The 19,453-nt window shown below is 38.8% G+C and overlaps 1 protein-coding gene across 1 annotated transcript; it reads left to right on the top strand.

Moving 5' to 3' along the window:
• The first annotated feature begins 1,254 nt into the window (after positions 1-1,254).
• Positions 1,255-18,159, top strand: LOC138196870 (POU domain class 2-associating factor 1). The gene is made up of 5 exons (XM_069147261.1): positions 1,255-1,291; positions 11,093-11,220; positions 15,652-15,691; positions 15,781-16,058; positions 17,292-18,159. The coding sequence occupies exons 1-5, from the start codon at positions 1,276-1,278 to the stop codon at positions 17,712-17,714; spliced, it is 885 nt and encodes a 294-aa protein (XP_069003362.1). The 5' UTR covers positions 1,255-1,275; the 3' UTR covers positions 17,715-18,159.
• Positions 18,160-19,453: the final 1,294 nt, after the last annotated feature.

Genomic DNA, 19,453 nt, shown 5'->3' with positions numbered 1-19,453 from the left:
TTTCTGAAGCTTTTCAACGGTCTCTGTTGACAATTTTCTAGAGTTTGACACAAAATGTGATGCTCGCTCTCAGACACTTCCATGGTGAAGTCGCTGATGTGCACAGACCAGTGGTCAGAAAACATGCGTAACTCAGATGTTGATGATGATAAACCTACATAACTTGGAATATTTACTCACAAAGGTTATTGCTTCTCTCTGCATGTGCATTCATTTCTGTGCTGCACACGCACAACAGAAGCAGTCTCTGAACTTTTTGATCGCCCTTGTATATTGCTAACTATTGATGCACTGAAGCCCCTTATTGGTATTTGTAATGTGTCATGTAATATGTTAGAGTATTAGTTTGGTTGAGTGTACTAATCTCAGAAGAATATTCTGACAGCTTTACAGTGTGAATTCAGAGCAACTATCCAAGTTCACAACTTTGACTAACATCACAAAATAATGTAAATTTCTTCTACACACTAAATAAATTGAAATTAATCAGCGAGAATAAATTATATAATATAGTTCAACATTTTGGGAAATAATCATATTTCTTTTTCTGTCAAACCTTTAGAATACGATCTGTTAATAAACTTTAAACGTGCTGGTAGTCGTACTTTACTTTTTCACCTTTCCCAGAACCTGGCCATCTGTTTCCTCCTGCTGCCAGTCTTTATGCTGAACATCGCTAACCATCCAGCTCTGTGTAATATACAGACAGGAAATGTATATCAGGAAATGTATATCAAGAAAAATAAAAAACAAATGTTGATATTTTTATTTAAGTTTGACACTTTTATTCTGTGTTTATGATATGAATTAATAGCTTTCTTTTGCTTCTTTCAATGGAAGTCACAGATTGAACGTCCAATTTCTCTCAGACAAACTAAATATTTGGCAGGTTGTCTAAAGAAAACTGCCTGGGCAGGAAGTCTGCATACAAATACATTTGCCTGAGGGGTATTTTTTTTTAAAATTTGTTATACATTTGTTGAACATTCCCATGTTAATGTCCTTAAAGCTCTGCTGTTTTCAGCTCTGTTTCATTGGGGCCTTTTTTTTTTTTTGACATCTCTTAAAACATTTCAAGGTCTTGTAGTTAGAATTCAACTTAAACTGTGTCAATGGTGAAACTAGAAAAATGGGGGGGTGGGGGGTTGTGGTTTGAGAAGCTGTGACATCCCAGGGGGATTGTTAGCTGGCTTCAGGCTGTTATAAAGCGCGTCAGTCAACCCGCCACTTTGATTTTCTTCAGTGTAACTACATGATATTGGCCAGATACGCAGTATGCACTGGGAGAAATGTAAGTACAACACATTTTTACTGTTTTATGATATACACAAACTGTATCAACATAAGCCTTTATACAAACTAATTCATTCGAATGATTAAAACGGTTTCGATTAGTCAAGACGAGCAGCAGCAGGTTTTTAAAATTTGAATATTTGTTCTTAAATGGGTTTCGTGTGATCTTTTGCAAAGTTTGTGTACTGTGTGTTTCATCTGTATTCAGCTATAGGAAGTGGACACAATAACATTATGCTAATTCCAGTACAATAACAATAGCTAAACTATTGCCTAAATACAACCTATGATTATGAAGATGTATTAATGTTGACCTTATAGAAATGTTTCTATTAAATTATTTGGTTCAAGACTACAAAACGTCTCTATAATTTTGAATCTGTCTTGTCGTGTTTAATTCTGTGTTTAAGTCAACTGTTTGCAAATCAGAAACGCAAGACCCAAACCGCTACACGTGCCTCCAGTCTGAAATGTTTGAACACTAACTTAAATATTCAGTTTGTATTTGGGGATTTTTGTAATACTGCAAACACAAGCAAAACAGCGTATACCATTTTTAGCTGGTGTTAACTGTGTGGACCAGCACTGAGGCGGTTGTGTCCCACCAATTTGGAAAGAGGAAGGTTGTCATTTGAAAGATGGCTGTGCGTTGCTATTGGGCTGTAATCTTGATATGCAAAATGTCAGCCAGTGCCCACCACAGTAAAACACAGCACAGCTGTGGAGCTTCCTCTTTTGTGCTGATTGAGTTCATGCGCCATGGTGATTGTTTGTCAGTGTGTGCTCATGTGTGATTGTCTAAAATAGAGAGCGATTGAACACAATAACATCTTTTCAGCTGTGTTTCACTTCAAAGATTTGTACTGTAGAACTTAACTCATGCCATTTATACCCTCGGTTTTTTTTTGTTAGTTTATGTTCAGATTTGACAATAAAAGACATGTAACTAGATAGAAAATGCTTTCTTATTCCATTTTGCTTTCCAAATTTCCAGTATTACCAATCAATTTGGAAAAAAAACAACATCTTTGCAAAAGTCTACAGTTAAAATGATAACTTATATGTAACTGATAGCAGTCCGAGCCCACTGTACTACTGCTGCTGTAAATTATTTGCCGTGATAACCACCACTCATCAGAGTCCTTCAGTCCTTTGTCAAGAATCTGTGCAACTCTTTGTTTCTGATGGCTTACTTCCCAACCTCCTGCAACACCAGAGCTGCTCTAAAATCTCCACAGATTGATACAGCAACCCCTTTTGTCCAGCAGTTCTGCCTTTATTCAGTGTGCAATCTGAACCATTACATTGCAGCTGTAGCAGGAATCAAACAGACCATCAGACTACAAGCACTAGGAGTTAGGACCAGTTTTAAAACATGTTAATGACTGAAATTTGCTCATTTTAAGCAGTGAAAACAAAACAACCAAGATGTGCCAATGGGGTGAGCACAACAAGGACAATATTTTATTTAAAACCAGCATAAAAATCCACACTGCAAATAAATGACCAAGCCTGTGTAGCTTCATGTAAGCATTGAACTCAGAAATTTCAAGTTCAAGTTGATGCGTTAAATCAGGTGATTGCACAATTGCACCCGACAGCCGTGCTTCTTGTCAGCTCGAGCTCAAAAATACACTGAAACCAAGACCTTGAAATGAGTCTAAGAACCAAGTGCCTTTGTGAAAAAAACAACAACCTCATATTTAATCACTCAAATATAAGATTCTATAACTTTCTTGATTTTCCTTTTTTGTGGACAGATTTTCGGGAAAACTGCTGACCTTTGCAAAACCCCTTCCTTAAACAGCAATTGTGCAATCATAGCTTAGCAACTGTAACTTACCATTATATCCTTTCTGTATCCACAAACAGGAATGGATTAAACCTGTGTGTTTATCTAATATAACCTCAATAAGCCTCAAACCTTGGCAGATCAAATAGTTTACTAGTTCAATGAGAAACACTTACGTCAAGGAAGTTACTGTTTATAGCCAGCAGTTGCCTGACGTAACGCCACACTTCATTAGTGAAAGCATTTTACTGGCACTTACAATTGTAGAATTATATGCTCTGCTCATGATAGAGTGCAGACTGTTCAGTTTTTTTCCCACTGTGGCCTGAATGCTTCTATATCAGCATAGAGTTAACGGTCCTGTCAGTCCTTTAGAAAGTTTTGGGAAGTTACACTTTGGAAAATCCAGCTAAACTTGTGAGACATGTAAACATACACAGTCATGTGAAAAACTTAGTACAGCTCATGGACAGCGTTAGCTTTTTTTTTCTGACATATCTGAACAAGCAAACATTTGATCCTTGGTTAAACATTGTCTTTTAATTGATTATAAATATTTATATTATAGATTTAGCTGTTATTTGTTTAAGTATATCACATTTAGGTGATACGCTCAAACAAATGACAGATACATTTGACTTTTTTTTTTTTCATAATTTGAAGAAATAAAAAAATATATCAGTCACATGAAAAAAGTCCCCTACACTCCCCTACATTTATCACACCTTCAAATCCATACAATCATGTGTTCATAACGTGCTGATAAAGTCATTAAGTTTGATAAATGCAGCACAAAACCAACATAACAGATATATAAACTATTTTTTTATATATCTGTGGTAGAGGTGACATGCTGAAAACATTATGTGGGAACAAAATAAATCTATTCTTTCATCTTATTGCAAAAATGGTAGTGTATCAGCTGATTGAGGTTTTAAGCTATATTGCATATTTATAATATGAATAAAAACTACATTTTACAGTATGTTCAGTCCACTGACATCAGTGATGAAATTCCCTTAAAAAATGTTTTTGAAGGGAATTTTGTATTCATTGTAAACCTGGATAAGTTGACATTACTTAAACATGTTGAGGCACCACGTTGCACTTAAATGATTTAGATCAGGGGTCTTCAACGTTTTTCAGGCCAAGGACCCCCCAAACTGATAGAGAGATGGAGCAGGGACCCCCTACTATATATATATTGTATAAAATTGTGTTTTATATTAAACTGGAGGAGTGCAGGAGGCTTGGAGGGACAGGTCCAGGCTAGTCTAGCACTGAGTAAACCGGTGTCCAGCTTGAGAGAGCTCCTGTGTGTCGCTGAATGTGTGCATTTCTGACTGAAAGATAACATCTTCTGCCTCCATTTATCCATTTGCTACAATATGTTGGATTCATGTTAATGTGTATTTAAAGACATTTCAATTTGTGGGGAAAAAAAATAAAAAAAAAAAATAATTCTATTTAACCAAAAATTTCACGGACCCCCTGCAGTACCTCCGCAGACCCCCTGTTGAAGACCTCTGATTTAGGTAATGAATGAATGAATTATTTGTTAAAGAATAAATGAAAATGCCAAAAGAAGAAGACTTAACTATTTAAGTTGATATAGCCTAACATTGAGGCTCTGGTGTTCTCTGTGCTTTTGAAGTGTGTAATGTCCTCATGCTGAGATATAGAGCTCTTTTAGGTCTTCAGAAAAAAAATGGTAGATGCCTGTTGGACTTAAAACAAAATGTCTCCGTGGATTTTTTAAAAGTAACTTAAGTGAGTCACATACATAACGTAATTTTTCTTATGTTTTTTATATGGTACGTTGCATGACGTACGAAAAATGACTGAAACCCAAACCATAATGTTTTCCTAACCCTAATCAGGTATTTTTTGGTGGCTTTTGGTGCCCAAATTTAAGGTGCCTTACTTTTCACGCTATGATGAGGTAAAACGAGACACAGTATTGTCTAGTTGACTGAATGGTGTATTTTAAGTTTTGGCATGATATCGGTTAGCTTTGACCCAAAACCAGCGAATAGCAAAGATAAACTGGATAAAATGTCCTCTGGAGACAATGGTTCCAGCCAAGTCATGGAGCTAACTCTATTTTATAAGATAGCTGGATACAGTCATTAAAGTCTCTTCGCCACAGTTGTAATTTCAGCCAACAAATTTGATATTTACTGGCTCAAGGAGATGATTTTTTTATCTCCATTGTTTGTTTCTGCTGAGCGTAACAGACCCATCTATACAGGCTCACATTGTCACAGTGTTCTGTACGTCCAGAGAAATAAACTTAGCCTCTCTGACCTATAAAGGCAAAACAATCAGCTGCAGATAGAAATCTGAACAAGATACTGTCAGGACACCCGCAGCCTAACGACAGAGGTTATGAAGAGGACTGACACAGCGGCACTCTGGACCACACGTCTCCCTCTGTCAGTGCGAGCGATGGCAACAATGGTCAGAGGATGAAGGTCGCAGCAGCCAGCTGCTAACTGGAAGGAAATTCTGAGCAGAAATATTGAAAGGAGGAGTTCTCTTTTACTCAACAGTCACTGAGAAGAGTCCTCTACATTCACCTGAAGCTGATGAGATCTGATTGTGTTACATATATGTTCATTTAAAATAGAACAAATAAAATTAAGTTTGATAAATTCAGCAAAAAATTTGAAACAAATAGCACCAGCATCAGATAATGATAAAAACTGTTTTTTTTTTATTGGTGGCAGTGGTGACATCCTGGAAAACATTATGTGGGAAAAAAATAAATCTATTCTTTCATCTTATTCATAAATGTGTAGTGCATCAGCTGACAATACTATATGATTAAGTTTTTAAGCTATATTTTATATTTATTATATGAACAACACCTTCATTTTACAGTACGTTCAGTCCACTGACATCAGTGATCAAATTCTCTTCAGAAATGTTTTTGAAGAAAATGTTGTATTTACTGTAAACCTGGATAACTGACATAACATACACATTTTGAAGCACTAGGTTGCACTTAAATTATTTAATCAATAAATGAATGAGTTATTTGTTTAAGTAGAATCAAATTAAAAGGCCAAAAGGAGAGGATTTAACTATTTAAGCTGATATTGCTTCATTTTTTTTTTTTAAGCAAGCGATTGCCCTTAGAGGATTTAAGTAATATTTAATTCTATGTTTAAATAGAATCAACTTTAATTGCCCAAAGAAATGGACTTAACTGTCTAAGTTAAATACACACAATTTTTTTTAATTTGCAATTAAAATCTGCTTCAAAATCAACCCTATAGTCCAATAATTCATAATGCATTTTAAGTTACAGTAACTATAAAATGCCAGACAGCATGTTTAACTTTATTCAAAATTGGTTTAATACAATGTAGCAATAGCAGCAAAACATAAAAATACCACTGTAGAAATAATTGGAGCTCTGCTTTTACAGTCACCAAAACTGAACCCAGCTAAGTTAATTGCTGTACACTGACTCACTGTGCAAGCAGTGTAAATGTGAATACAAAATTGAGAAAACAACAGGAGAACAACGAATCAGTAGATCCAACTGGATTTGGATATGGATTTGGTTGATGTTGGTGTCCTGATTGTGCCATATAGTGATCGTAGGGCGAATGAATGAATGAAAGAGACAAAAATGTTGAAACCTGTGACCTTCACGCCACACAGGGTTTGAAGCACAGCTTGGCACTTTTTCTTTGAGCAAAAACACCACACTGCCTGTGCAAACAAGCCGTTCCATTTGCATTGGCTTAGCTGTGCTCCGATACAGGCTTAACTGTATGCCAGCAGCAGCCCCACAATCCCTCTCCAACAGTCAGCAACACGTCCATTGCGTCAAATGGAGCTCACTGGTAATTATTAAATCACTTGATGTAATCACCGAAGGATGTTTGCCAGGTCCACCAAGACAAATCTCTGTGACTGACGCACTGAGGATGGTTTGTGTCAGTTCCTGTTGGCAGTGATTTCCCACCAGTTGTCACACCTAAAGATCACCAAGACAGATGTGAATTAGCTATCATTCCTATTGATGGAAATTCGACTGATCCCTGTTTTTTTTAATTTTTTTTTTATTGTTTCTGCATTTGTGACAAAGTTTCTTTTGCATTAACATTTTTTTCCACAAAAGTCAATGGACTCTTACAGTATGTGTAATATATAGTCTGTACTAACAAGTGTGCTTACTCTATATCCAGGTTTAGATAACTCCGATGATGTTTGTAAAAAAAATCTAAAGCCCTAATTATTTCATGTCAATCTGTGAACTAACTGTGAAATCCAAATACAATGAATCCATTGTTATCATACTTCAGGGTGAACTGCTGTATAAATCCACAATGCTGTGTACCCAGAGCTGAGTTTACACCTTTCTGAATCTTGTCTTAGCCACAGTTTTATAAAGAAAATGTAGATTATTTGATGGGACGGACCTCATTTATCAACAGGCAAAATCTATGAGGCCAACTTTCATGTGTGACCCCTGGCCAGTTGTTAAGAAAAGGAATATGACCAAATGACACAGTGAAGATAACACCAAACTGTGTAATAGAGGACACCGTGTCAGCGTCATGTTTTAGTTTACCTAGACGTGAACAGTACAGGCATGTATGACCAGTTTTGAAGACAGAGGTCACGTGACAAAATAGAAAGAGTAGTAAAATCCAAGTCGAGAGGAGGTCGGAACGGACGGAACAAACATAAAACTTAGACTCGGGCAACCAGTGTTCTCGTCTAGTCTCATGTAAGTAAGTGACTTACAAAACATGATGTGTCTAACTCATGTAACGTTCGATAAGTAACTCGTAACGTACGATAAGTAACTCGTAATGTATGATAAGTAACTCATGACGTACGATAAGTAACTCATGTAACGTACGATAAGTAACTCGTGACGTACGATAAGTAACTTATGTAACATACGATGAGTAACTCATGTAACGTACGATAAGTAACTCATGTAACGTACGATAAGTAACTCGTGACGTACGATAAGTAACTTATGTAACATACGATGAGTAACTCATGTAACGTACGATAAGTAACTCGTGACGTACGATGAGTAACTCATGTAACGTAAGATAAGTAACTCCTGACATATGATAAGTAACTTGTGTAACATACGATGAGTAACTCATGTAACGTACGATAAGTAACTCGTGACGTACGATAAGTAACTCATGTAACGTACGATAAGTAACTCATGTAACGTACGATAAGTAACTCCTGACATATGATAAGTAACTCATGTAACGTACGATAAGTAACTCATGTAACGTACGATAAGTAACTTGTGACGTACTATAAGTAACTCATGTAACATACGATGTGTAACTTAAGTGATGTACGATAAGTAACTTATGTCACGTAACATTGCCAACCTAAAATTCTATTTTTTAACCTTTTTGTTGGGCTGTTATTATGACGCGCTACAAGGCCTATTTGTCGGCGATGAATCAATTGTGTCAAAGGCATTACCCGAACCAAACGGCGATCAGGTCACATTTATCCCAAAACATAATCTTTTAATAACTCTGATCACATAATCACATGCTTGTTCTTTTCACTCGGAGGCCAAACATAGCACCGACACAGTGTGGTCTGCTGGGTGTTTATTACACACTCTGGCATGTTAACAAGTTGTATAATACATATAGATTTGTACCCAGATCAGTAATACACTGTACTTTGTTAAGTAATATGGCTGCAACATGCTGCCATTACAGGCCGACATTTACAATGTTAACAGGCTACAGGACATTTTAAACATCCTATGCCTCTTTGCCATGCTAGCAGCCTGGGTATATGAATAGCAGTCAGTCTCTTTATTAACTGGTTGGTTGGTCGAACACTTTGATCCAGACTGAATTAAGACAACTACTGTTGCATAAAATCTAAAGAAACTCAGGGTCCTGTAGCCTTCATAGTAGTACTCATTTAGTAGTACTCATTCATTCATAGTACTCATTTACATAGTGGTGCATGTTTGTAGATCACCATTCATCGACAGAAAGATCTACAAGTTCTCCAACCTCCAAACAGGTTGTTTTGTCTCTTTAATCTGACCCTCAATTAGTGCTCCTATCAGCAGCAGGAAATATGGGACAGATATTTTTCAAATCTGTTTGATTGGGTTTAGGCACAAAAGCAACTTATTCAACAAGTTAATGGTGAGGACAGATCAGGATTTAGATTAAGATGGAGGACTTTTATCATCATGGTTACTTTCCAGTAGAGGTTATGGAAGGGTCGTGGTCAAAATGGAACACTTTCTGTTGGCCGCCAATCTTAAATGTTCTGCCCCGACCTCCTCCCAACACAGACTTTATAGCTCCACGACTGCGTCACCTCTCTTCCTCCTTTGCTCTTGTCATCGATAATATGGCAACTTAATAATGTGTCACGATACATAAATTACTTATGGTGCCTTTTTTTTTTTTTTTTACGGTAGAAAGAGTTCACGTTGCTGCAGGGTAGATGTCAATATCCTCAATGACTTTGTAGCTGGGGGCAACCAACAGATGGCACTGTGGAAACTTTAAGATATACCTTACTCTTGCTTTGTTTTTATTCAAGACAGGCCTCTGCCAGATCAGATTTCCTATCATGTTTATACTGGCAGGAAGTCCGTGGTTGTAAATATTTTAACCTGATGTCTCTGTCAGTGGGTTTCAGAGTTTATCAGGGAAATATCAAACTTGGTCAGCTGATGCCACAATGTGCAATGAATTGCAGCCTAATAAATACTTATAAAATAATTTCTGGTGTTACGTGTGATATAGTAAATAATGTTGTAATTTATAATGAATTTGTTTTGTTTTTACACATTCAAAAAACAATCCCATGTCTGAAGTTATTCGTCTATTCTTTTTATTCTTTTCTTTTATTCATGTTTTTTCATAATGCTGCTGTTTTCTGAGAAATGCCACACATAATACTGTTGAATTTACATACAATTACAATAAAATATGCATGCTCATCATCACTGCAACGTGTCGCTACGGTCCATCAACAGTCTACCCATCTTGCACATACGTTTTAAAATTTAACGGACCGCTTTAAATAACTTTTAATTGTCTTTTTTTTCAAAGCAGAGTAGAAATTTTAAAAGAAATAAATGAAACTATACAATTTTGAGCAAACTACTGAAAGCATTAGTTTATGTGTTTAATCAGCAATCTGGGTAAAAGGTTTATCAGCTGTTCTGTAATTTTATATCGTACAACATCTTCAGTCAATAGATATTGTGTATTTGTCCAGGAGATGTGAATTAACTATCAATCTCAATTCTGAGAACTCAAAGGATTTCTCATCCATGAGAGCTCAGAATTGAGATTGATAGTTCTAATCATTCTCTGTAAAATATAAAAACTGGGGCAAAACTAATACTGGGCAAACTCAGAAGATCGTGTACAACAGCAACTCATGGACTTGATTGACTGCTGCTTTCTTTTCAACATTTTACATCCGTGGTTCCAAACTGTTTACAGGGTTAGTTTGTCTGAGTTAGGGGAATGCATGATTGTCCTATAAATCATGTGGTGGTCTTAAAGAATAAAATAAAGCATTCAAAGAAAGAATGAAAACAGAATTAGAGGACAATTTACTTACAACAGAACTTAGATGGTTTTTATTTTTCCTGTTCCTTCAATAATCTGTCAACCTCTGTATTTATTCGGTGACATCTTCTGGATTGGGGGCCACTGTTGGATGAGAGTCGTTCTCCTTATTGAAACAACATATTTTTGTTATGTACATACAGCAATTACATATCTGTTTTAATCTGCTTACAGAAAATGAGTTGCTGTTTTAACAAAAATACAAATGAGGTGCAAATAGTCATGCTGTATTCCTATTTCAAACTCTTGTCACTGACAGCGTTTAGTCACGACACAACACCTCCGCTTCCGTTCATGACCTCTGTGAACTCCCCATGGTCTCTTAAAGTGAAGCAGAGTCGTGCATCTCCATCCTTCTCACTGTATCTGTTTCTGGCCTCTCTAGCGCCATCGTCAGCACTGAACAGGTCCAGACCATACCAAGGGGTTCGAGTCAGAGACCCGGTCAAAGAGCTGCTGAGGAGGAAGAGGAGTCTGGAGCTCCAGAGCACCAGGACGGCGCCCTCTTCTGCGGTGAGGGCACCATGGTACATGAGAATCGCATATGTTAGCGTGATACTTTTCATCACTTTGACCGTTAGACAAATCGAAGTTCTGATCAGTTGCACGAAGTTCTTTTTAATTCAACGTTAAGAAATTATGACGTCATCAGCATCCGTTTATATAGTGACATATTATACAGAAGAAAACTGTGTTTCCGCAGGCTTTGGCCCTGCACGCTTTCCAAGGAAACCTATCTCCAAAAAGGCACAGGCAAGTCTCTGTGCCTTCATCGCAGCATCGTTAGTCATTAAACAAATAAGCGGCAGCACAGGGTTTACTGTAGAAACATTCACGGAGCAATGACTCATCCGGATTATGTGCAGTCGGACTAATCAAACATTTTTAATTGTGTGCTTTGAGATTTTCATTAGGGATTTTGTTAAATACCTGAAAATGGGCAACAGGTTTCATCCATAAAACAACTTAAATTCTGTTTAAATCAGAGTAGGGCTCTGGCAGTGTCAGTTTTTAACTGAATTCAGATTTTTGGGGTCTTGAACTGGTGTTTCCATGACAAACACACCCAAGATGTTTGCCAGTTTTTCTGTTTGATATAATAATAATATGTACATTACACATTGCTTTTTAATCACACCTCCTTGATTGCAGTCTGATGATTGATCTCCATGACTCCCCAGGCTGACATTCTTCACTCATCATTAAGATGAGATGCGTCAGTGAAATTCATGCTTCGCAGCAGGGAGCCCACGGAGATCAAAAGAAATGCACACGTGAACTCTGTTGAGCAAAAAAATAAGATGCATAAAGATTGTCCTGTGGGGAATCATTTTGCTATTGATTAACAAATTTCTGTACATATGACCTCCTTAAGAGGTGAAAGAAAGGGCCCCTGTGTGGCCAATATTATGTGAACAGTCACGGCCGACAGCCTATCCCAGAGTGCGCGGGGGAGGGAGGGGGGGGGGGGTGTTCCTTATATAATCCAGGTGTTTTTCCATGACAGTTGCAGCCATTTCCTGCATGGCTCCAGGGCTGGGCACACAGCCTTATGCAAAAGAGCTTGCAGCTTTGCCAAAGAGCCCTCCCACTTGCTATTTATTACACCTACCAGACAAGAAGAGAATAGAAGCAGCATGTGCACTCAACCACACACATGCATGAACTCCTTTCATACTCACCGTGCGATAAAAGAGAAGAAAAAAACACGAGTCATTACCTGATACTAAGTGTAGGAGCCAATATGTTGCAAAATGGGATTGATAATGCTCGTCTTTCATAGTGACAGTGTTCCTGTGTAACAGGAAAATAACTTTTTAAACTCATATTGGATGTCATCCAAGGATTCTTTAACCTCAGCTTCCACAGTTTTTATAAACAAAAATCAATTAATCTAGTTTTCAAATTCATCCTGCCATATTGAAGCATGCCCCTGTGTCACTTTTATTATCCAGGTACTCAAATCTCCCTGATTCTCGCTGAACAGTGTCCTTCAGTGTTTTTCACTAGTCAGTCAATTTGCATTGTTAAAGTAACTATTACAATCAACTCCTGTATGTGTTTCAAATTAAAAGCCCTGCCGGTGTTTCAGTTGACAATCCTTTCGTGACAAGAAAACAAACAACAACACTTAAGATGAGTGAGATGAGTAATCAGGAGCAACCATTAAAAAATACCATCATTATATTGTTCACTTTATTAATTTAAATCAAAACAATAATAAATTATTGAATATTGTTTGTAAACTTGCCACCGTAGAAATGAGTGGTAATTTAGCATGACATACCACGATCTTATGTGTGCGTGCACCCCAGGTCTGCTACGGTGCTTCCAGGCTGCGTGCTGGCTGCATCACCTTAGTGCTGCTGTCTGAAGAGAAGACTGGCAGATACCGGCAAGGCTGAAAAAAAAATGTCACCACCTCTGAATGCTTTTCGGGTTAAAACCCTTTTATCATGCACAATCACTACTATCCAAAAAAGATGCAAGAAGGGAAGATCAGTCAAAACCCCAATAACACATACGTCATCTGTTGTTATACAATAATTTTTTTTTGTGTGCATTTAAGCAAACAACCAAGTTACAAGTAACAAGACAAGTGAGCTTTAGACACGCTGACAGGCTTATTTTTTACCTCTGGAAAAAACCAAGCTAGCTTAGTCTTTATGCTAAGCAAAGCTAACTGGCTGATGTCCCGGCACCAGAGATAAATGAACCATTTGACTGTTATGGGCAGACGATGACAATCAAGTAATTGAATTTCAAACAAGTATTCAATATTCATATGACACACGATGACGAATTCGATGCTTATTCACTGCGGATTTTAACTGTGACATTTGAAATTCAGCCTGGTCGGTATGAATTAATGGCGACCTGACAGTGTATCCTATTATTTATAAAAATGGCAAAATATGCTAAAGTCCTGTAGTCCGTCAGTGCTTGTGCCTGTTTCATTTTTGGAATCTGAACAAAATTGCTGTCAGTCGCTGATTTTTCTTGTGTGGCCTTAACTGCTGAGTGACTGTTTGTACCTACATGCTCTTTAGGTGAGTTTTCATGTTGGTGAACAACTTTCCCTTCCGTCTATTTGAATGAAAGGTGCTTACGCTGAGCTAGCCAGATGCTTGCTGAAGGGGTTGGTCCGAGATTGGATCAGCGAAAGGGATGTTCTGCCCTGTGATTGGTTGTTAGATTGTGGGAGGGTTAAGTTCAGGACCAAGGACCAATTGATTGACAGCGAAACAACCAATCACAGCCATGTAGAGTTTAGAACATGCTTCCCTCCGGCTGATCTAAACTAGCACCAACCTGGCTGAAGGAAATCATGACTTCACTCTCAAAACTCTCGAGGCAAACCAGTCAAGCAGATCACATGTACATTGACCCCATTCTCAGACAATTTGCTCAGACATCCATCCCATAATAAAATTATGATATTCCAGACATTTATTTTGCAAGTTGATTGAATAAAGAAGAAAAAAAAATTGGTAAAAGCACCATCATATCCAAAGTAAACATAATAGTAAATCACAAACAAATCAAATATATAAATACATAAAATATGGTAAAGACAATAATAATCATGATTTCTCCTGAAAGGGCCAAATTCCAAATTTATCTCTCAGGCTCCAGCATGAAGTTGTTTTTCTTTCCAAAAGTTGAAAGGGAATACCAGGCACTGTATTTCCGGAACATGTTCAGCAACAGCTGCTGTCCAAAGGTGTTTTCAATTTCCCCAGAAATCATGTGTAAATGAGGCTGGTGTTAGTTTAGTAATCAGCCTCCCCTGTGCTCACTGAGTGCTGTAACTCTCCACCTGCTGTCAAAGCTGTAACACTAACCAGCTGCTCTTCTGCTATGTGTCGGGCACCCTGCTGCCTGCATACATGCCCTGCTGCCTGACTTCATCAGGATGCAGTTCCAACACTTGGAGCTGTCAATGCTGCTGCTGCTGTTTTCTTATTGCAGCTCCTGCTCTGCAACACACTCACCCTTACAGGGGCCATGCAGACCACAGAGATTGTGCACATGCTGTGCACGATGGACCTGTGGGTGTAAGCAACTATCTCAGAGAAAGAAGGCTGAGAGTGTCTGGCCGTTCAAAATCACTGAACTTGAAGTTAATTTTAGTTTTTCAGACCCGGGAACCACCAAATCTCAAAATCGTAAAACATTTGAAGTGATTGAATGCATCTTGTAGCAAACTAGTTTCCAGGTTCAATAATTAAATCCTTCACTTCACTGCACGTGTCAAAATGAGAAGGTCCCAAGGTTTTGAGAGTTTTGTTAATCTCATCCTCGCATCTGTAAAGTTTCACTGGAGATAGAAACTTAAATGTTCTTCGAATTTTGAAGTTCTAAGAATCTTCCTGATCTACTTCCAGCTGGATGTAGACAAGCTTCACCCTTCCTCTCAGAGCGAGCTACAGCTGTGTGAGACAAGCGTGTCTGTTGTACCCTCAACAAAAATGATATCCACTCACCAAATCCCATAAATTACCAGTCGCAGCTTCATTTGAGGTTTTTGGTTTATGGAAGATAATTATTCAATATTTCTAAAGAAGTACAAGTTTGTTCTTGACGTATTCAGCCTGATTTTATAAACTATTCAAAGAAATGCATTTTTTTTTTTTTTTTTTTTTTTTTTTAATTTACATGCTGAAAATATCACAAAATTCAGCTTTAGTCAAGCAAACTGCTTTTGAACAAGATCATACTGGGATGTGAATAAGCAAATATATTGCGGCTTGTATCACACAACACTTTAATTATCATTTCACCTCAGCGGCTGCTCACACCTGGACGTGATCGGTGCAGGTGCAAATACCCCATATTTATATATCAACATGCCAGTGATGATGTGAGAGCCGGTCTGCTGCAGTTATTGACAGCTTCAACTTACAGTCTTCATTCATGCAATCTGCTTCATATTTCTTTCAGGATGTGGTCGCGCACAACAACCTGTCATCATTTACACAAGGTACAAGCCTCACCCATCAGACGCACGAACCGAACGCAGCTCGGAGAGTAAAGCACGTGTCTTCACTCAAGCTTCTCTTTTCTATTCAGGCATTTTTGGCTCAGACGTTGCCGGCGGCGCCTCAGCCGAGCCGTCGGCTACAGCCGGTGATGGAGGGCCACAGTGTGTCGGATGGAAAGCTGCAGCCTCGGTCGGAAGCGCCGGGGTGCCCTGGTCTACGTCTGACTACAACCAGCAGGACTCCTCAGCTCAGACTCTGGCCTACTCCGCCGCCCCGACCCTCACTGCTGATGTGTATATGCAGGCACTGTGCCCCAGCTACACCATGCTGACCTACACACACGCACCTCTGCTGACCAACTTTGGGGTGAGTGACAGATGACTCTGTGGGCAGGCAGGCGCGACTGCATGGAAAATATATCCATAAAATTACACAGGAAGTAACCTGATGACCATAACCATACACAGACGCAGTACTAAATGCACTTTTTCGGAGACTCTAATTGTCCTGTTGTTAATTATAGAAACACTCGGATAAGCAAACACGGTCTCAAAGCGTTTTACACTGTTTCCCATTCAACAATTCACACAAATGGAACCAAACTACCATGCAAGGTGCTCGCCATCAGGAATACATTCACACATCAATGGTATGCCATCGGGAGCGACTTGGGGTTCAGTGTCTTGCTCAAGGACACTTAGGCATATGGGCAAAACCGCTCTACCATCTGAGCCACAGCCACCCCTGCAAAGTTGAGGGGAGGACTGCATTTTTGCCCTGAGTTCAGTCTACTTGGCACATTCGTGCCAGCTTTTATACAAATTCCTCCCACAAGGATGCCAACCGTTTCCTATCTTTAAAGTCATAACCCACTGAGAAATAGTATCATACTCTCAGTCAGTTACTGATAACGTGTTATATTTCTTCTCAAACAACAAATGTGGTCAGCTTAACTCCAATGGATTCATTTTTTTTACAAGTATAATGAAAAAAAAAGGGTCAGTCATTGTTTCACCAATATATGATTTGTGTCTCATGAAGGAGCTCAGTGAGGTTTGATACATTTCCTCAGGTGATGTCACTTGAGACTACAAGTTTAACACTTAACAAATTTGAGGGTGTGGGGGCATAAAGAAGTGAGCTTTTACCAAACCTCTGCAGCCTGCTCCTCTGCTCTGCTAGAAAACCTATGGGTCTGAGCTACATATCATAACACACTGAAATCTCCAGACAAACTGTCTTCAATCACGCTTGCATTGTGGGCAAAGTAACAAACCTGTCAGCTGCTCTGGAGCCCTAGTCCCTCTCACTTTACGCAGCATTATGTCAACTTTGTACTGCAGACCCTTGTATTTCCAACCGAAATCCAATACTTGAATATACGGGATACTTGGGCAGAGCGTCAAAGGGCCACATCACGACTACATTTTCTCATCTCACCAGCCAGTTTCTCTGCTTGACCTAATTTTTCTGGAATTGAATGTCATTCTGAAGATATTGTTTACATTGCGTAAGGAGCACATTGCAGTTTTAAGTATATCCTCATCTTTGCTGGTTTTAGCTTCTTTGAAATCAATATATATATATTTGTTGTTTTAGACCATACCAGTGGCCCCAGCCCCAAACTCCCTTCCTCAGATGGATCTCCAGGACTCAGGGCTGACCTACCTTCCCTGGGCCCAGCCCCTCACCACCATATCGACCATGCCCAATCCGGGTGTCCAGTTTGCCCCAGGTTCTGCAGCCCTGCCTGGGTCACCTCTAGTCCACATGCCTTTGTCCATGTCTTTGACCACCATGATCCCGCAGAGTTTGGACCCTCATCCACAGATCCTGGACCCCCCGCAGCACTCAGACCACCAGCTGGACCCTGAACCACAAGGTCACTCTCTGAATGAAGATCCTGAGGTGGAGCGGGAATCACCGAACCTACTGGATAGACTTCTGGAGGATCACAAGGAACACGGAGAGGTGGAGGACAAAGACTCATACAGTGGCTCACTCTTCATTCCCGATGTCTGACAACACGAGCGTTCATGACAGAGCGTATATTTTTTTCTTCTTCTCATGTTCTTTTAGACCTAGTCTGTCTTTCGTTACTGATGGCTGATGTTAAAAAAAAATGTGCCAAACCTCTCTAACTGTTGCTGGATCAGGTGAAAACCTAAATAAAACACAGACAGAGTTAAAGGATATCTCTCGTTAAATATAACCTGGGTTTTACTTTTTTAGCTGTGGAATAAGATACTTCTAAAATCAAGGCTGGATAACACAATTGTCCTGGCAACTGCCCCTGAACCCCAGAGGTCTTTGTTCCTGGTCTGACATTTATATTATGGTGACTTGATTCATTACAAATTTGTTTAATCTTATGCTAAAGCACAATTACAAAAATGAAAATAAAACTGTCCTGTATTGGGACCCTCGATTAACATCTACCATTAATACTTCAGTTGATTAATGTCATGACCTGTGTTCAATAAATATTTGTTTAATTTTGACTACTTTTCCCCACTGTTGTATTAATAAATTCATATCTATCTATCTATCTATCTATCTATCTATCTATCTATCTATCTATCTATCTATCTATCTATCTATCTATCTATCTATCTATCTATCTATCTATCTATCTATCTATCTATCTATCTATCTATCTATCTATCTATCTATCTATCTATCTATCTATCTATTAATCATAAACTGCAACTAACTGACATGTTGGAGGACTGTGGGACGGTTATACTGGTTTAGTTACAGGAACACTTGGATAAATTGGGTGGAGGCAAGGTGTGTGTGTGTGTGTGTGTGTGTGTGTGTGTGTGTGTGTGTGTGTGTGTGTGTGTGTGTGTGTGTGTGTGTGTGTGTGTGGTGGGAGGGGGGGGGGGCAATAGGGGGAGATTTCACTTTTAGGCCCACACTTTTCTTCAAGTCCCCCTCTTATGTGATCTGATAAAGGATTTTATGACTCCGGTTACAGCTATTTGCAACTTGGAGGTATAAAAAAGAAAAATCAAAAATCCAAAGCTTTAACTTTCATTGTTGAGCTCAGCTCTGTGGATTCTGTTATACTCCACCTGAGCTGGCAACCTCGTCCCAGTGCTCTTGCTTGCTCTTGGCAGTGAAGGCCTCTTTGTCTCAAGGGTTTTCCCCCAGGAGAAACTGACATCGTGAGAGGGGCTGCAACCCATCTGTCAAGTCCCCACACCTGGAAACACCTGAGATCGTATCACAGAGTGAAAACGTGCTGGGTCCGCTCATGTGATGGGCACATGTGAAGGGAACTTGGCTTTGGCTCTCATGAGAAATGCTGAGACTGGAAAGTGAACCGACAGGTAATACCCAGAGAAATTACCAACAACAACAAAAAAAGCAACACAAAGATAAAGTGTCAGAAAGCAGTCATGTGGAGTGTGCAGCCAAAGTTGCATAACAGATTGACTGGAGGTTTGTAGCATGGAAATGTTTCAGCATGAAGAAAGTCTCGATCGAAAGTTGACACGTTTTATTAGTTTCATTAATCAGCAGGAATGTGTTTGATGCAATTATTTATTGCTTGCAAACATAGTTACTACTCAGAACTGGTAAAAAGAAAAAGAAAAGGCAATTCGCCAAATGTCACATTTAAGAGGTAAAAAGTGTATTTTATGTCATCTCAGTTTTTATGATTTTCATTATTTGTGATATATTTTTGTATAAGTGTTGTCAACAATCCTTTTATAGAAGAGAGAGAAAAGTGGGAAGGAAGTGAGGAAAACAGG

Source organism: Embiotoca jacksoni, unplaced genomic scaffold (genome assembly GCF_022577435.1).
Source record: "Embiotoca jacksoni isolate LCO1_2020_lvr unplaced genomic scaffold, fEmbJac1.0.p SCAF_14, whole genome shotgun sequence".
Taxonomy (NCBI): domain Eukaryota; kingdom Metazoa; phylum Chordata; class Actinopteri; family Embiotocidae; genus Embiotoca; species Embiotoca jacksoni.
Note: the sequence above shows the minus strand (reverse complement) of the source record. Positions and strands in the feature narration are given on the sequence as shown.